The sequence below is a fragment of the Gopherus evgoodei genome, chromosome 15 (assembly GCF_007399415.2).
Source record: "Gopherus evgoodei ecotype Sinaloan lineage chromosome 15, rGopEvg1_v1.p, whole genome shotgun sequence".
In the NCBI taxonomy this organism is placed as follows: domain Eukaryota; kingdom Metazoa; phylum Chordata; order Testudines; family Testudinidae; genus Gopherus; species Gopherus evgoodei.
The window spans coordinates 23,045,967-23,060,788 of record NC_044336.1 but is presented as its reverse complement, the minus strand read 5'-3'; the positions used below and the strand labels follow the sequence as shown (position 1 = coordinate 23,060,788).

The window sequence follows — 14,822 nt, the reverse complement described above, 5'->3', positions numbered from 1 at the left end:
GGTTGGCTTCATTAACCTCCTTGAGTGTAACAATTAAATAGGACCTTTGCCCTACCCAGAGAAGGTGTCTGTGACCTTGCTTTGGAAAGAACTGCTATAGATGATCTAGTAAGGAGCTGTTGCTATCTGCGGAAGCAAGTAGCTAAAAGTGTTCTGACTACAGATTAGAAGGAGGTACTGGTAGCCTGTACATTATGAGTGAACCTGTGGTTCTCTCAAAGATGAATGAACTGTAAGGTTCAGAAGCATTCCAGACTCTTGTAGGGTCCAAGACAAATGTTGAAAGCTAGAAATCCCAGAGGTTCTTTCTGTTTGCTGAAAAATTTCTTCCCATCAAATCTTATCAAGTAGATCCACTGAACTATGGAAGGTGAGAGTTAATGGACTGCCAGGCCAATAGACAGATTCTCTTGTGAAAGAGAAAAATAATAATAAGAGGAGATATACCAATCTCCTAGAGCTGGAAGGGACCTTGTAAGGTCTTTGAGTCCAGCCCCCTGCCTTCACTAGCATAACCAAGTACTGATTTTTGCCCCAGACCCCTAAGTGGCCCCCTCAAGAATTGAACTTACAGCTGTGAGTTTAGCAAGCCTATGCGCAAACCACTGAACTACCCCCTTCCCCCTTCAGGGAGGTGCCTTGCCCAGGGAGGTCAGCAGAGACTGTCTTAAACTATGCAACGACTTAGACCTGGTGTCCAAAATTAACATCCTCTCACTACGATTTCAAGATCCCTGCAGCCTAAATATATCAGCGCATTCATATTATCTATCAGGGGAATCTGCAGTTTTACGGCACATGTAGTTTAACGCTGTGGAAATGCAGATCAGGATTTTTTTAAGCCATTATTATTAATGTCCTAATGAAATCAAGTGTAAAGGAAGAAATGGCTAGAGAGCCAACGAGTACAATGCTGTCTAAGGAAGTTTAGGACAAGAAGCAGCCAGTGCCCACATATTCATCAACGAAATCACTCACAGAAATCGAGGACATCACCAATGTCTTGTGGAATTCAAAGAACCCAAACTAGGGCTGATTTCAATACCCATAACTACTCTGATCTTTCTTTTTTTTATGGTGGTTGGAGGATGGGGGGGGTAGAGAAAAAGGATTTGCTTTAAATAGTTCTTCAGCCAGTCAGATCCTCCTTTGTATGGGTGTTTCCTGGGCTATATGATTAATAGAGAAAACGTTTGAGAGTGCTGGAATATGATTCTTATTTTAAAGACACGATATCCCTGGTATTTTTCTAAAATGAATCCAAGGTTTCTACTGTTGTGAAATGGATGGATGTGTGTGTTTGATTTAGATTCATTAATGTGATGTTAATGGAAAGTGAAAGAACAGAAAATGAAGCTCCTACGCAAGCCAAGCAAAATGTGAACACAATAGATTTCCTCAGCCTAATCCAGGGATACATCTGAATCATAACTTGAAGGGAATATACTGCCTTAGAAAAAGACTTAATGAAAGGCTGAAAAAGAAGGGTGAAGGGTGGGGAGAGTTGCAATGTTATTGGTGGAGGGGGACGAAATTTCCAGTTAGAGAGATCCCCCAGCCTGATAGCTGCCCATGAAAATACATGCAAATTAACTGTTGCGCGCATGGAACTTGCCTATGGGAAGTGGGTTTATAGAAAAACAGTGGGAGGATAAAGTGAGACACCCCCCCCCCATCCCCATGCTCTGGGTCATTTTAAATGGGGAAAGGATGCTCTTGTGCATAAAGCATGGGACGGAAGGATTGGGAAGTCTTGGTTCTTCTATTCCAGCTTTGACTACAGAGTGGTGGCAGGACATTGAGCAGGGCACTTAACCAAGCTGTGCTTCAGTTACTGTCTCGTAAAATGGGGTTAGTGCTTATCTACCACATAGGGGAGAACTGTGAAGCTTAATTCAAGGGCCTCTGTGAGCATCCAGGGGATGGTACTGTGGAAAACCCCTAGCCAATGTGCTGCAAGGTACACTCCCACATAAGCAAGGGGAGGGCCTTGATGGGCATAATAAGCTTTTTGTCTCAGCTCTATGACTAACATTTTAATAGTGACTAAAAGATTAATTATGGGCTGACTTTTGAAGGCGCTGAGCATTTGCCAGTCCTGTTGCATTCAATAGGGTTTTTGGATGCCTGACACCCCAGAAACTTAGGCCCCAATTGTCTAATAGCACAGTGCTGCCAACTGTCATGATTTCAGCCCCTGCTCCAGGTGAGCTGATGAGCCCTCCAGGGATTTTTCAGCCCGGCCAAAGGAAAAACCCCACTGAATAGCTGCCAGCCTCACTTCCCCGCTTCTGGAGGAAGACCAGCCAATAGGGTGACCAGATGTCCCAATTTTATAGGAATAGTCCTGATTTTGGGGTCTTTTTCTTATATAGGCTCCTATTACCTCCCACCCCCATCCCAATTTTTAACATTTGCTGTCTCGTCACCTACCAGCCAACCACACCTGTGGCAAACTGTAGGCTGAACTCTTCCCTGCCTCCCAAGGAACTGACAGATTGTTTGGGTTTGGGTTTTGGGGAGCAGCTGATTCCATGTTTACAAGAGGGGTTGAGGGAGGAGGGAACAGAAGGACCCCCTACCCCCCGTCCCCCAGCAGCTCAGTGAGATTTTGCTCCCTTCTCCCCATTCCCAGCTCCTCAGCTTTAGCCCTGCAACACCAGCCCTGGACAGAGAAAGAGGAAGATCCCGGCTGGCACTGCTTTCCCTGATGGCTGGGATGGGGGAGGTTTGAAGCGCCTGCAGGCCTGCAATAGGAGCAGTAGTAGTTATTTGGGGTGGGGGTACAGGGTTGGGGCAAATGTAGAGTCTGGTGGGGGGGGGAACAACATTACATGAGATGGGGCAGAGGTTGCATAATTAACTGGTGTGTGGTGGGGGTGGGGAGAAAGGCAACACAGCATTGATGTGTAGCTGGGGACAGGCAAAGTGGGGCTGGCTGGCACAGCATTGATGTGGGGCTGAGGAGTGCATGAATAATAAATTGGCAAGTGGGGCGAGGGGTGTTAGGAGATGCTAGAAGGCCCTCCCCCCACGGCCTGAGGGGAGCACGTGATACAGCTGTGTGCACGTCTACACCAAGGTGTATAATTTGATGTCAGGTAGGTCTTCTAGTGAGTGGTCCTGCAGGAGTAGCCAAATGAGGTTCAGCCACTATAAATTTGTGCGTGTTGACAACACCGTAAAAGCATGGGGCATGCAGAAAACAGCCCCACTTATGTGAGTTAATAGATCTATATTTTTAATCTCATGTTATTGGGGGGGGCAAGCTCATGCATCTGGGGGGCTCTGACTGATGAGGTGTGAATTTTTTTGGCGTTAGTAATACTGAATATTTAATCCATCACAAGCAAGGGAACAAATGCTTCACAGTACATATGTCATTAATAAGAACACTCTCTTGCTCTTGGGCCTATCTGTTTGACAGCTAAACCAAGGAGCTGACTGGTTTTTGTTGCCTGTTTAGCCTCAGACTCAGAAATACAGGTTGGATGAGGACGGACTGCTTTAGAAAATGGTTACATGAAGCCCACTGGTCAGCTGAAATGATGGTAAGTATGCTGCTTCTGATTACTGATTCCCTGTTGTACGTATGTGAGGGCCTTCTCCCCCCCCAGCCAACACACCAGACACCTCCAGAGCATAGGTGCCAACTTTCTAATTTCTCCGAGGGTGCTCAACCCCCCCCTACTCCACCACTGGCCCCGCCCCTCCCACTCCATTCCTTCTCCTAAGACCCCACCCAGCCCCACCGCTTCCTGTCCTCTCCCTTCCCCGAGCACACCCCACCCTCCACAGCTTCTTGCCCCTGTTCCTCCCCATCCCTCCTGCACACCACTGAACGGCTGATCACCGGCAGGCAAGAGGTGCTAGCAGGGAGGCGGAGGAGCTGATTGGTGGAGCCATCAGTGGGTGCTAAGCACCCACTATTTTTTTCCTGTGGGTGCTCCAGCCCCTAGGTGCCAGAGCTAAAAGCGTGAACTCCAGCTTGAGCTAAAGAGTCAGTGCTATCGAGGTGGGGGCTGTAATAACTCTCTGACTATGTGGCTTCAGCACAGAGGGAGACCTGTAACACACAGTCGCTAGTGGACTACATAGCCACCTAAAAATGCATGCTATTCACACATGGTAGAACAGATTGGAACACACGTTTAAATTAGTCATAGTCACAGCTCAAAGAAGAGCCTGCTTATCCTCCTGTTACTCACACTGGAAATACTGTCATCTCGGCTCCTCGGAGCTAAAATCAAGTGTCATCTACTGCAGCAATCCTCATCCATCTCAACCTAGAGTCACAGACCCAGTGTTACCATGTTTGTAATGATGTTGTGCTCTCATGGGTCAGGGTCATGTGCTGATCTTCTGCTGCAAAGCAATGCGCTGTACCATGATTTTGTATTTGTCTAGTGCATGATCTATCCTAGCTCCTGGAAGATCATCAGAAGTTTTTCCTCCCTGCCCCTTCCAGGCTATTTGGAGGAGGAAGGGATGCTACATTTTTTCACTGCTCTGCTTCCTGTGTCAAACAGAATGGAGAATGCTCACAGAATTAATGTAAGGCTTTCTGGGCCTGCAAGATAAGGAGCACCTGACTAATGCATGATGCAGTTCATGAAGTGCCAGACCATCTATCTCATGTCTGATCATTAGCATCAGCTGTTGCCATTGTCATGCACCCAAAGAAGCAGGCCTCTCTGCCAAAGGGTCCAAGGGACGTTTGTGAGAATATGCCCACTGTGCCCAAAATCCACTGTCCCAGCATCAACTGACCTTCTTGAAGGGCAACTCCACATTACAACCACAACAGAACAAAAGGGTGCGGTAACACAATTGAAATGTGTAGCATGGACAGGCCTTTATGAACCATAGAATATCAGGGTTGGAAAGGACCTCAGGAGATCATCCAGTCCAATCCCCTGCTCAAAGCAGGACCAATCCCCAGATAGATTTTTGTCCCAGATCCCTAAATGGCCCCCTTAAGGACTGAATTTACAACTCTGCTTTTAGCAGGCAGATATTTAAACCACTAAACTATTCCTTAGTACCAGACCAACACCTACGCTTATAACTTGGTTGTTTAGCTCAGCTATAGGAGACCATTATAGTTCTAGCTACACATTTTAATGATTTTGTAACCAAGTTCCTTATTTTTGTTGGAACACAAACCACTTTGCAGCAGGACCATAACTCCCTTTGAAGTGCTCTTGAGCTACAGACTGGGGTGGTTGCCCTGGCCGCACCACCAATTATAAACCACTCTGTAGTTTAGCACATTCTGGCTTCACTTACGTCACTGGGGTGTCACAAGGTTTAATTCTGGCATGTGCTAAGCTTGGAAAAAGCTCAGTGAGTACTAAGTATTCACATGCTTTAAGTATGTAGAGCAGTTGTGGCTGCACCATGTAGTCTATTGGCACCATATCTGGGGGACTGTATGTTTTTGCAGAAAAATGTTTCATACAAAACACTATCCCTTTGGGAACAACACCCCCCCAGGAGAGTGGCTATACTAAATCAGTTTGGCTAACTAGCATCAGTGACGCTTCAAACCAGCCCAGCAACTACCTGAGACTAGCCTTTGGCAGGAGTTCATGTGGGGAGGGGTCAGTTCACCAGTCAAATACACAAGCAAGCTACACTGGCATAACATGAAGCTGCATTTAAACTGATGGTGTTAAACTGCAGAAGATGCACTTACTTCAGTAAGAGTAGCTTATTTTGAGTTAAACTTGTTCTTAACAGCCTTCTTAAGCTAAACCAATAAAAGCCACTCTTATGCCCTTAGCGAGTATTACATTGGTATGTCTATAAATCAGAGGTGCGCCTGCAGCCTGGGTAGGCAGCCCCATGCTTGCTCTGCTGGTACTAGCATAGCTAAAACTAACAATGAGCATACAGCAATGTGAGGTGTACACACCCACTGGGGCCCTAGGTACATACTGGTATTGATACCCTACACTGCCCATGTCTTCACGGCTATAGTTAACCATGATAGCTAAGTTAAAGCTCAGCATACGCAGGCCGACCTGAGCTACACTCGCAGCTTTGAAGGCAGCACAGACAAAGACGGATGGTTCTGTCATTAGGGCACTAACCTAGGACTTGAGAAGGTTCAGTCCTGGCTCTGCCAGACATCCTGTGTGATCTGAGGCAAGTCACGTAACCCCCCTGAATAGCTTTAAAAATCTGGCTCTTGTCAGTGCACTTCCCAGAGTGGTGTGGTGAGGTGAAGCTTGTATGGCACCCAGCTACCACTTTAATTAGATTGGCTTAAATTCACCCAGTAAGTTAGAGCAGCACAACTTTCTCATGTAGACAGCCCTTGCTCATGCTGGTCTCTCATTCCATGGGCACATTTGTGGCTAGGTTCTCTGGCCTCTGTGACAAGTTAAAAATAAGGTTCTGAACAAGTCAAGATAGCTGAACACTTTCAAAGTGTCACATTATGGTGGTGTCTAATGATCTCCACAGCCCACTTATAATTGAAACAGAAGAGTATTCACTTTTCATTCATTTTTAAAAGACTATTCAAATACCCTTTCATCTCTGCTAAACAGCCTGCCATGTATTTGAAGCCATTTTATTTTTTGTTTCTACAGACATCCGGAAAAAAAAAAGAGGTGAGTATTTTGGAACATTGATAAAAAGATGCAAAGGCTTGTATGGCAGTGAATGACTTCAAGCAGCCTCAAACACATTTATCTTCCCAAGAAGAATTAGGCACAGTGTGATTCATTTTAATAGCAGAAGAAAAATAATATTACTGTGCAATGCTTAAGTTCCTAACCTTTGATGGAGAAGGGAAAAAAAAAAACCCACCTTTCTTCCCCCATGTTGCTGAAGTCGCCCTACCCATCCGTTATGTCCAGCTTATCAATTAAGATGAACCCCATGAATTTCAAAAGGTGTTTAATATAAAAGACTCCATGCATTTAAATGTGCAACACCACCTGCAGCTTTTTTACTTTTTAACTGAAAGATTCAGTTCTTAGCTCTGTGTACTAGGTATGAAGCTGGGCCCTTTGATAGAAGTTTTACTGATGTTTTAAATGAAGTCTTTTCATACACACAAAACAACCCAGATACTTTAAACGACATGGAAAAAAAAAAGAGGGTGGGGGAAAAAGCAATAGGTGCCACAGGAGTATCAAAAAGAAAAAGATTAGGCTTCAGTTCCTAACACAACGGGCCAAAGACATTCCCAAGATCACTCTTCAAGAGCTACTTGTATGAGACTCGGAGGCCTGTCGGTGATTGCTTGGAGTCAGATTCATCCTTGGTGTAACGCTACTGAAACCAATAACTTCCACCAGGGGATGAATAGGGCCTAATGAGGTTCGCTCATCCCTAAAACAAGTTTCTGCATCGTAACGTGAAAGAAGAGGAGCTTGTGGTTAGAGCATCAGACTGGCACTCAGGTAATCTGGACTCAATTCCTGGCTCTGTCATAGACTTCTTGTGGAACCTCAGGGCAACTCCCTTGGGCTCCTAAATTACTGAGTGAAAAGTGAAAATCAGGTAGCTTTAGGCAATGAGATTTATCAGCTCAGTGGTTTGAGCACCGGCCTGCTAAACCTAGGGTTGTGAGTTCAATCCTTGAGGGGGCCATTTAGGGATCTGGGGCAAAAATCTGTCTGGGGATTGGACTAGCTGACCCCCTGAGGTCCCTTCCAACCCTGATATCTTATACCTAGAGGAGGGATTAAGTTACAGCAATCTAAGGCCACTTTACTCCCCAATGAGGGGATTAATAGGCTTTGATTGATGCGGGTTGACTTTACACCTTCAAGTTAATTCACATGGAGGTTTTCCCCCCATAGACTCCTAAGCGCTCAAGTTACTTTTGAAAATGGGACTTAAGATTCTGTGTGAAAATTTTAGCCTTTAGCTCTTACTACATCTCATAAGAGTAATAGTTCCTCTCCCTGACTCTTTGTCTTGTCTATTTAGATTGCAAGCTACCCAGGCCAGGGATAGCCCATAAACACAAAGGGGATCAGAGTTCAGTCAGGGCCTTGAGGTGCTACCATCATTCAAAACCATAAGCCTATTAACTTGAAAAATATAAAATTTTAATAAAGGCTACATCTCTTAATTACAATAATTATTGTACCAAGTAATTTTCTTTAAATGAAACTCTTTATAATGCATAATTTACAGTATAAGTAGAACAAAATGCCATGGCAAAAGTCATGAGTACAGGACTTGTAATAAAAGGCATAAAATATATTTATACATAAACCCCTTAAACAAACAAGGGAAAGCTTGAACCCTGAATATAGGGCAACACATGGCAAAGTAACACCATGCAGGCACAGGTACTGTACTGAATACATTTTAAAACACTAGAGATAGTGTATTATTATTTTTTCCACCATACATTTTCTACAATATATACAGACGTATTATACAAAGTAGCAATGGCAAACAGAATGCACAGATTAAGTTAATCAACACAAAACCCAAATGTAGAAATGCAAGGTCTTTCTTGGAAAAGGGTTGCTTTGTCCCAACGCACACACCCACTTATGCACGCACGCACACACACTCACACGAGGAAGCTTTTCAAAGTGTTGCAAGGAGCTTAGCCCACAACTCCCATTGGCTTGAATGGGTGTCATTTAGGTAAGATTAAAAAAATGCATCGGAAAATTCACCCTGTCGTATATGAATGTAGTTTAAATACAAGATGTGCTAACACTGGAATAGAATTACCAAAAAATAAAAAGACAGCTAGCTATGTGGAATACACATCTGGGTTTTAACCTAGCTTTTGCAATGTGTCCTTTTGGTGTGTTAACATGTAAATGAAAACTGTCTGGCTTCTCTAACAGCTCTCCTCCTTGGTTTGGGATTTGCTAGTCTGCCTTGTGAAAGACAGGCACTGGACATAACATGGAGTCCCACACAATGAGAGCAACAAAAAGAAAAAAACCTCACCACCCAGGGACAGAAACCAATTGCTGTTACTATATTGCATCTAACACATTTAAACACTTAAAGACCTTTATTACAAATTAGAGCAGCTTAGATTATAATGCACCAGTCTCTAAATGAGTGAATGGCAGGACAATTTTTAAAAATTATTTCATTAGAAAAGAATTTTATCTTCATTTGGAGAAATATTGGGCACAGCATAATTCCCCACCCCCACCCCAATCCCTTTAAAGTGGTAGAAATTATTAATGCACTCCTAGAGCAGAACTCCCAAGTTGTAGCTTGTGGGACATAAAAAATAACCCCTTCAACTCTTTCCCTCACTCCCCCCACATCCCCCTCTTTTCACCATTGTTAAAGCAGCATATCCATAAACTGGACTTAAGGGAAAACAGACTGTTCAATAAATATCAATAAGGATTACTGGTAAGGTAAGATATACACAGTTTCTCTTAGTCCATAGATTTCAGATCCCCAGGAAGTCATATATTATGTATGGAAGTCTCTCAAACATGGTCTGCATCTTCAATAGCCCAACAGTGGTCATGTTTTTAATAAATAGTTCAGGGTTGTTGTTTATCATCTCAGTACCCAACTCATGAATAATAAATGCCATTTTTTTTCTCTAAGGCTAATTTGGCAAAGTCTTCATAGGCCTCATTTTCTTCTTCATTGGTTCAAAACTTTCCTTCAAAGTTTTTTTTGTTGTTGTTGCTGCTATTGTTGTGTGTCCAAAGACATCTTTAGCTTAGGTTGCATTAAAGAAACACAGATACCATCAATCAATCCTCTCTACTTTTCCAAGAATCCTTCCTTCATACATGGGCAGAATTGTGTCGTCTTCCCAAATTTCTTCAAAAACTGCACCACAGTCAAATTCATCGCTTGCTTTTTTGAAATAATACCTGAGGGAGAAGGGAGTGGGGGGAGGAAGCAGTTTAAATAATGAAGTGTTACTTTACAATTCTTTTTAGACAACAGCAGCAAACATTTCCAACAAAGGGTCGGAGTCTCCTTTCACACGAGTGTAACAAGATAACCAAGAAAGAAAAATCGGGTCCAATACCATTAAAATCCTCCATAACTCACAAGTGATCTGTTTGCATGCATCTGGCAATATTCAATTTAGAATGGCTGCAACTGCAGCCAGCCAAGCAGTGCTAAAGAAGCAGCATTTGAGGAACAAGAGCAAAGGAATGGAGTATACTACTTCATAAAATAGGGCACCTCAGGGACGGTGCCTTCAACAAGTTATACGTGTTGGCAGCAGATATTTTCAATGAGAGAAAATAAAAAGCAGAGCAATCTCTGGCCAAACATCTTACTTAACAAAATAAAAAACTAGTTCTTGTTCTCCTTTCTTTCATGCATAAATTCTGGAGCACAGCATGGCATTGAGAAGCTTTTATTAAAAAAGGCTTTTTAGGGAAGAAACAAAAAACAGTAACTCAAAGTCTGTCACATGCTTTCTGCAAAACAAGACGAAGTATGTGGCATTTCTCCCTTAGTCCAGTTTGTGAAACAGGGTGCCTTGCATTTAACAAAACTAAAACCATGCATCCACTTTTAAGTTACAGATATGGCTGTGTTTGTTCTCTGATGCTTCCTACCGGTCACATGCAAAGAGCAATCTTGGTCAAGCTTGCAATATTTGACACTGGAAGGTCAAGTAGAAGTGTCCTGCATTCCTTCTCTTTTGCTCTGGGTCATTAGATCATGAAGCCAATGCTCGCCCAGACAAAAAGCGCCCCCACCCCTCTTGTGTCAAACAGTAAGGACCCCTCTATTATCCCGAATTAGACCGTTCAGCTTCTTGATTAAAGGTTCCTTTTATCCCTTTTCTAGCATTCTTCCTTCTAAGGCTGCTTAATTGCATATGCACAAATGAAGGGCTTCCATTCAGAAGGTTAGCATTTAAGGAGCCTGCCCGTCTGCTACCACACACCACCTCCGATCTGCCCTGCTCTCTCGCGCTCTTTAGAAAGCACTTTGTGATCTGATCACCAGCAAAAGAAAATCCTCATCAGATAAGATTAAAAAAAAAAATGCCCTGGTCTGTCATTTTCTAACAAGGTGTTGGAGGGTTAAAGGTCATAACTTTTATAGGAGGAGCCCCCAAAATTTAACTTGGATTTTTCACTTTATTACAAACATGGATTGGGCTTTAGCAGTTTTAATGAGTTTGCTATAAAAATAAATATTTGAAAACTAAAGACCCAGTAACAAGAAGTTTTTAATGTATTTTTTAAGGCAAGCTAAATTAAGTTTTATTTTTTTAAAGTCATTCCCAGTTGGACTGATGTACAGCATCGTATTTTTAATGGTTCGGTCATGAAAATAGCTCTTATTTAAGTTCTTCATATAGAGTTTGAACCTACACTCACTAAAGTCAATGGCAAAGCTCCCACTGACTTTAATGGTGCAGGTCAGAGCTGTAATTCCATGAACCAGTAAGCCCAAAACAAAAACAAACAAAAATGTGAATGAGTTTTAAGGATTTTCTCCCCGCTTTTCCCATCCCCACCCTCTTTCAGGGAGCAGCCTGCTTTCCCAATAACTTCCCACAAACAAACTTTGCTGGTGTTTACAAAAAAAATTTTTTTTGTTTGAACATTGCATCTTTATTTAAGAAAACATGCTATGACCTTTTACATAATTACAACCTTATTTCACACAGAGAGAGAGAAGGGGAAGAGAGAGAAGCAAAGCAATATCCTCCCTCACATCATCTTCAAACAAGTCGCTCTGCACTTATTTGCTCACAGAAATGGGCTTTCCATTCAAATATGTTTTATGTGGCAAGCTTTGCTTTTTTTTTTTCCCCCCTGACATCTGGCACCAATAGAATCTAGCAGGCCTGGTGTTGCTGTTCTGTTTTGAACTGCTGCCATGTTAAGATTACCCGACACCACCCAGAGTGTGTGTGTGTGTGTGTGTGCGCGCGCGCGTGTGTGTACACCATCAGCATTAAAAAAATTATTTTATTTATTTAAGAAAAAGACTGAAACACAATGTGCTGGGTGAATATCCCACTGCATAGTCGGACACATGACTTTAGCACTGGAAAGGGAGCAATAATAGAGCTTTTAGATACCGATGTTGCAAACTGATTCAATCAATAAAGAATTTTGAGAGTCGACCATTTATGCACGTCTTTGTGCATTAAATGAAAGGCAAAAGCTTCAAAGACATGCTTATTAAGTGTGCCTTAAAAAGAAATCAATGCCAGATGTGACCAAAGCAGTCTAGTTACTGCCTCCCCAGCACAGACAGACACACACTCACTCTACTCTGGGTAGCACGGCCCTCTTCCCTGAAGGTCACCTGCAGTTTCACTCAAAGTCCAGCCAAAAGTCAAAGCTTAGATCAAAATGATTCCCTGGAGGTACACACATTTGTGTAATTAGTTTCACCTTGTGTCTCTGCAAGATAAAATACTGGGCACGTACCCAAGTTCCTTTTATAAATTTCTGTATTGTCTTTACCCAGGTGTAAAGGGGAGAGATCTAAGCAAAACATTGTTTCATCCTTGTCAGTCACTTAAAAACATTTTCTAAAGTAATTACAGTCTGACAAGGCACAAATAATTGCACCTGCAGGGGCTTTAAGGCCACAGAAGTTTTAATATCCTATTCAAGCACCCTAGCATCACAAGAAAGAATTTCATAGGAAACCGAATGAGATGTTCTGGAAGCACTAAAATGACTGTTGAGAGAATGGGGCAATAGGAGAGAGATCCTTTGCACTGCTTGGTTGCCAGTTCAGATCCAGCTCAGGTTAGTAGCAATTACAAGCTGTTGCCAACTGAAGGCAGTTGGGAGGGGCAGGGAATATGGGTGTCTCAAACCCCAGTCCCCACTGGACAAGCATCCACATAAAATAGAAAGCCATAGTGGACCTTTCAAAGCCAGTGAAGATTCACTGGTGGGGCCACCTGGGGAAAGTTGTACTATTTTGACATTTCTGTGACTTCTGTCTCCAGAGGACACCCTCTGGCACCTGGGAGGAGTGCTGAATTCAAAACAAAATTTAAAAATACTTAAACCTGGCTGTTTCTTTTGTACAGATGAAAGAGCCTCGCCGACCAATAGGACACGGTCAGTTCATTACTGATCAGATCCATTTGGCTAATACAGTAAAAATAACTGAGGACAAGCCACTGTAATTGGAATGAACGATACAAGAAGGCAGCAAACAGGGGAAACCGGCTTCAGATACCAGACAAAGGCACAATCTTAAACCATTAGAATTCCTGATATCCATATGGGTGGCTATAAGGAGGAGCGGGAAGATAGGGGTTTGTTTGTTTTTTAAGTGTCATTCAGTGGAATTCATCCTCCAAGGCTTGGTATTTCTAGCTGAAAGGAGTTTAGAAACAGGCAAGAGCATCTGCAGGAACTCAACTAGGTTGAAAACAAAAATATGGAGGCTCTGCCAAAGGAGGCCAAGTGCCTCACAAACATTTACGCCCCTGTGAAGCTGAGAAGTGCCATTATCTCCATTTTACAGATGGGGAATGGAGTCACCGATAGATTACACTCAAGGTGTGGCAGGAAGTCAGAGATAGAGGGAACTGAACCTAGATCTCTCAGAGTCCCAGCCCAATCCCATAACCACAAGAGCATCTTTCCTCTTTGTGGGAGTCAGCATGTAGACAATAGCTGCCCTTGGCCAGTCAGCGTTCCCTTATGCAATTCTTGGGGGATAGACATCAGGGGAGACATCAACCAAGCTGACTGACCCACGAGACAAGGCCAAGTTTAGCAACATAGCACCCATGCCTGCCTCTCTAAGCCACCCTGGCTTTGGTGGGGGAGTAGAAAAAGGACAGAAGAGAGTTCAGTGAGCCAGTGCAGCCAACCTCCCGAAAAAGGTGCTGTAAGTTTTTACTTGTGGGCGTGTTTGCAGAAACATATTTGCTGGTTATTTTGGTTCATAGTCTCAGCAGACGAAAGAAACCACGAGAGTCTTACCTATAATTTCCCTTTTTGCTCAGCTGCTCTTTAAAGTGCCCAAGTGTCAGGCTCTGGGCCTTTAACATCCTCCTATAGGGTATTTCTTCTCCACAGAAAAAATAAGTGACAACCAACTCGCTGGACTGGGAGGCATGAACCACTGGGAGTTTCTTTGGTTCTTTGTGACTGCAACAAAAAACAAAGCATGTTTCTCATTTGGAAACAAAGACTTCACTGAAATCCAATATTTCTACTATAGCCAATGGCAACCAGACTGATGCCGGGTTCAATTTGAAAGCCCGATGCAATGAAAGCAAATGTATGTGCCATGTTTATATAGCACTTAACACAACAGGGTCCTGGCCCGCTTCTAGGTGCTATGCTAATACAAATAATAAGAGGATCTCTAAGCAGCTGGGGCACATTCATGAACTATTCCTCAGAGCACACCTGTGCAATAGGGAAATGTTGCCATTTTATGGATGAGGGACAGAGATCACATGGTCTGCTGAGGATCAAACAGTAACTCCCAGTGGTTAGGGCTCTAACCATTACGCTAAACACATTCCCATTAAGCCAGATTGACTACTGCATGTCTGGCCTTCAAAGGTCACAAAGATAACTCGCACCATTTTCATTCATGCAAACTATATGGCAGAGAATAACAGTTTAGTGTTGCACTCCAGGTATACACCCATTAATGGGTGTCGCTGGAATTTCAAAGCCTGCCATTCAAAATCTGCTCAGAGCACTAAGATTACTTGTCTCGAATGCACAGGTAGCATTACTGTAGCCGTGAACAACCAGGCAAAAATAAAGTGGACCTTGATACTTGAAATGAGGAACACTTCTTAAAGAATAAAAAAAAATTACTACATAACAAAATAGCAACAGTGCAGTGAATGCCATGTAGCTAAATCCAGAACTACT

The 14,822-nt window shown here is 43.1% G+C and overlaps 1 protein-coding gene across 3 annotated transcripts in view; it reads right to left on the bottom strand.

Annotated features, from left to right (window-relative positions):
- Nucleotides 1-8,050: 8,050 nt before the first annotated feature.
- Nucleotides 8,051-14,822, bottom strand: part of AXIN2 (axin 2) — a 28,607-nt gene continuing 21,835 nt past the window's right edge. For all 3 annotated transcript variants that reach the window (XM_030534660.1, XM_030534658.1, XM_030534661.1), the window contains exons 10-11: nucleotides 13,911-14,078; nucleotides 8,051-9,842 (exon numbers count right to left, since the gene is read on the bottom strand). In XM_030534660.1, the coding sequence (XP_030390520.1) occupies nucleotides 9,716-9,842; nucleotides 13,911-14,078 (295 nt within the window). In that variant the 3' untranslated portion in view covers nucleotides 8,051-9,715. The remainder of the gene's footprint in view (nucleotides 9,843-13,910; nucleotides 14,079-14,822) is intronic.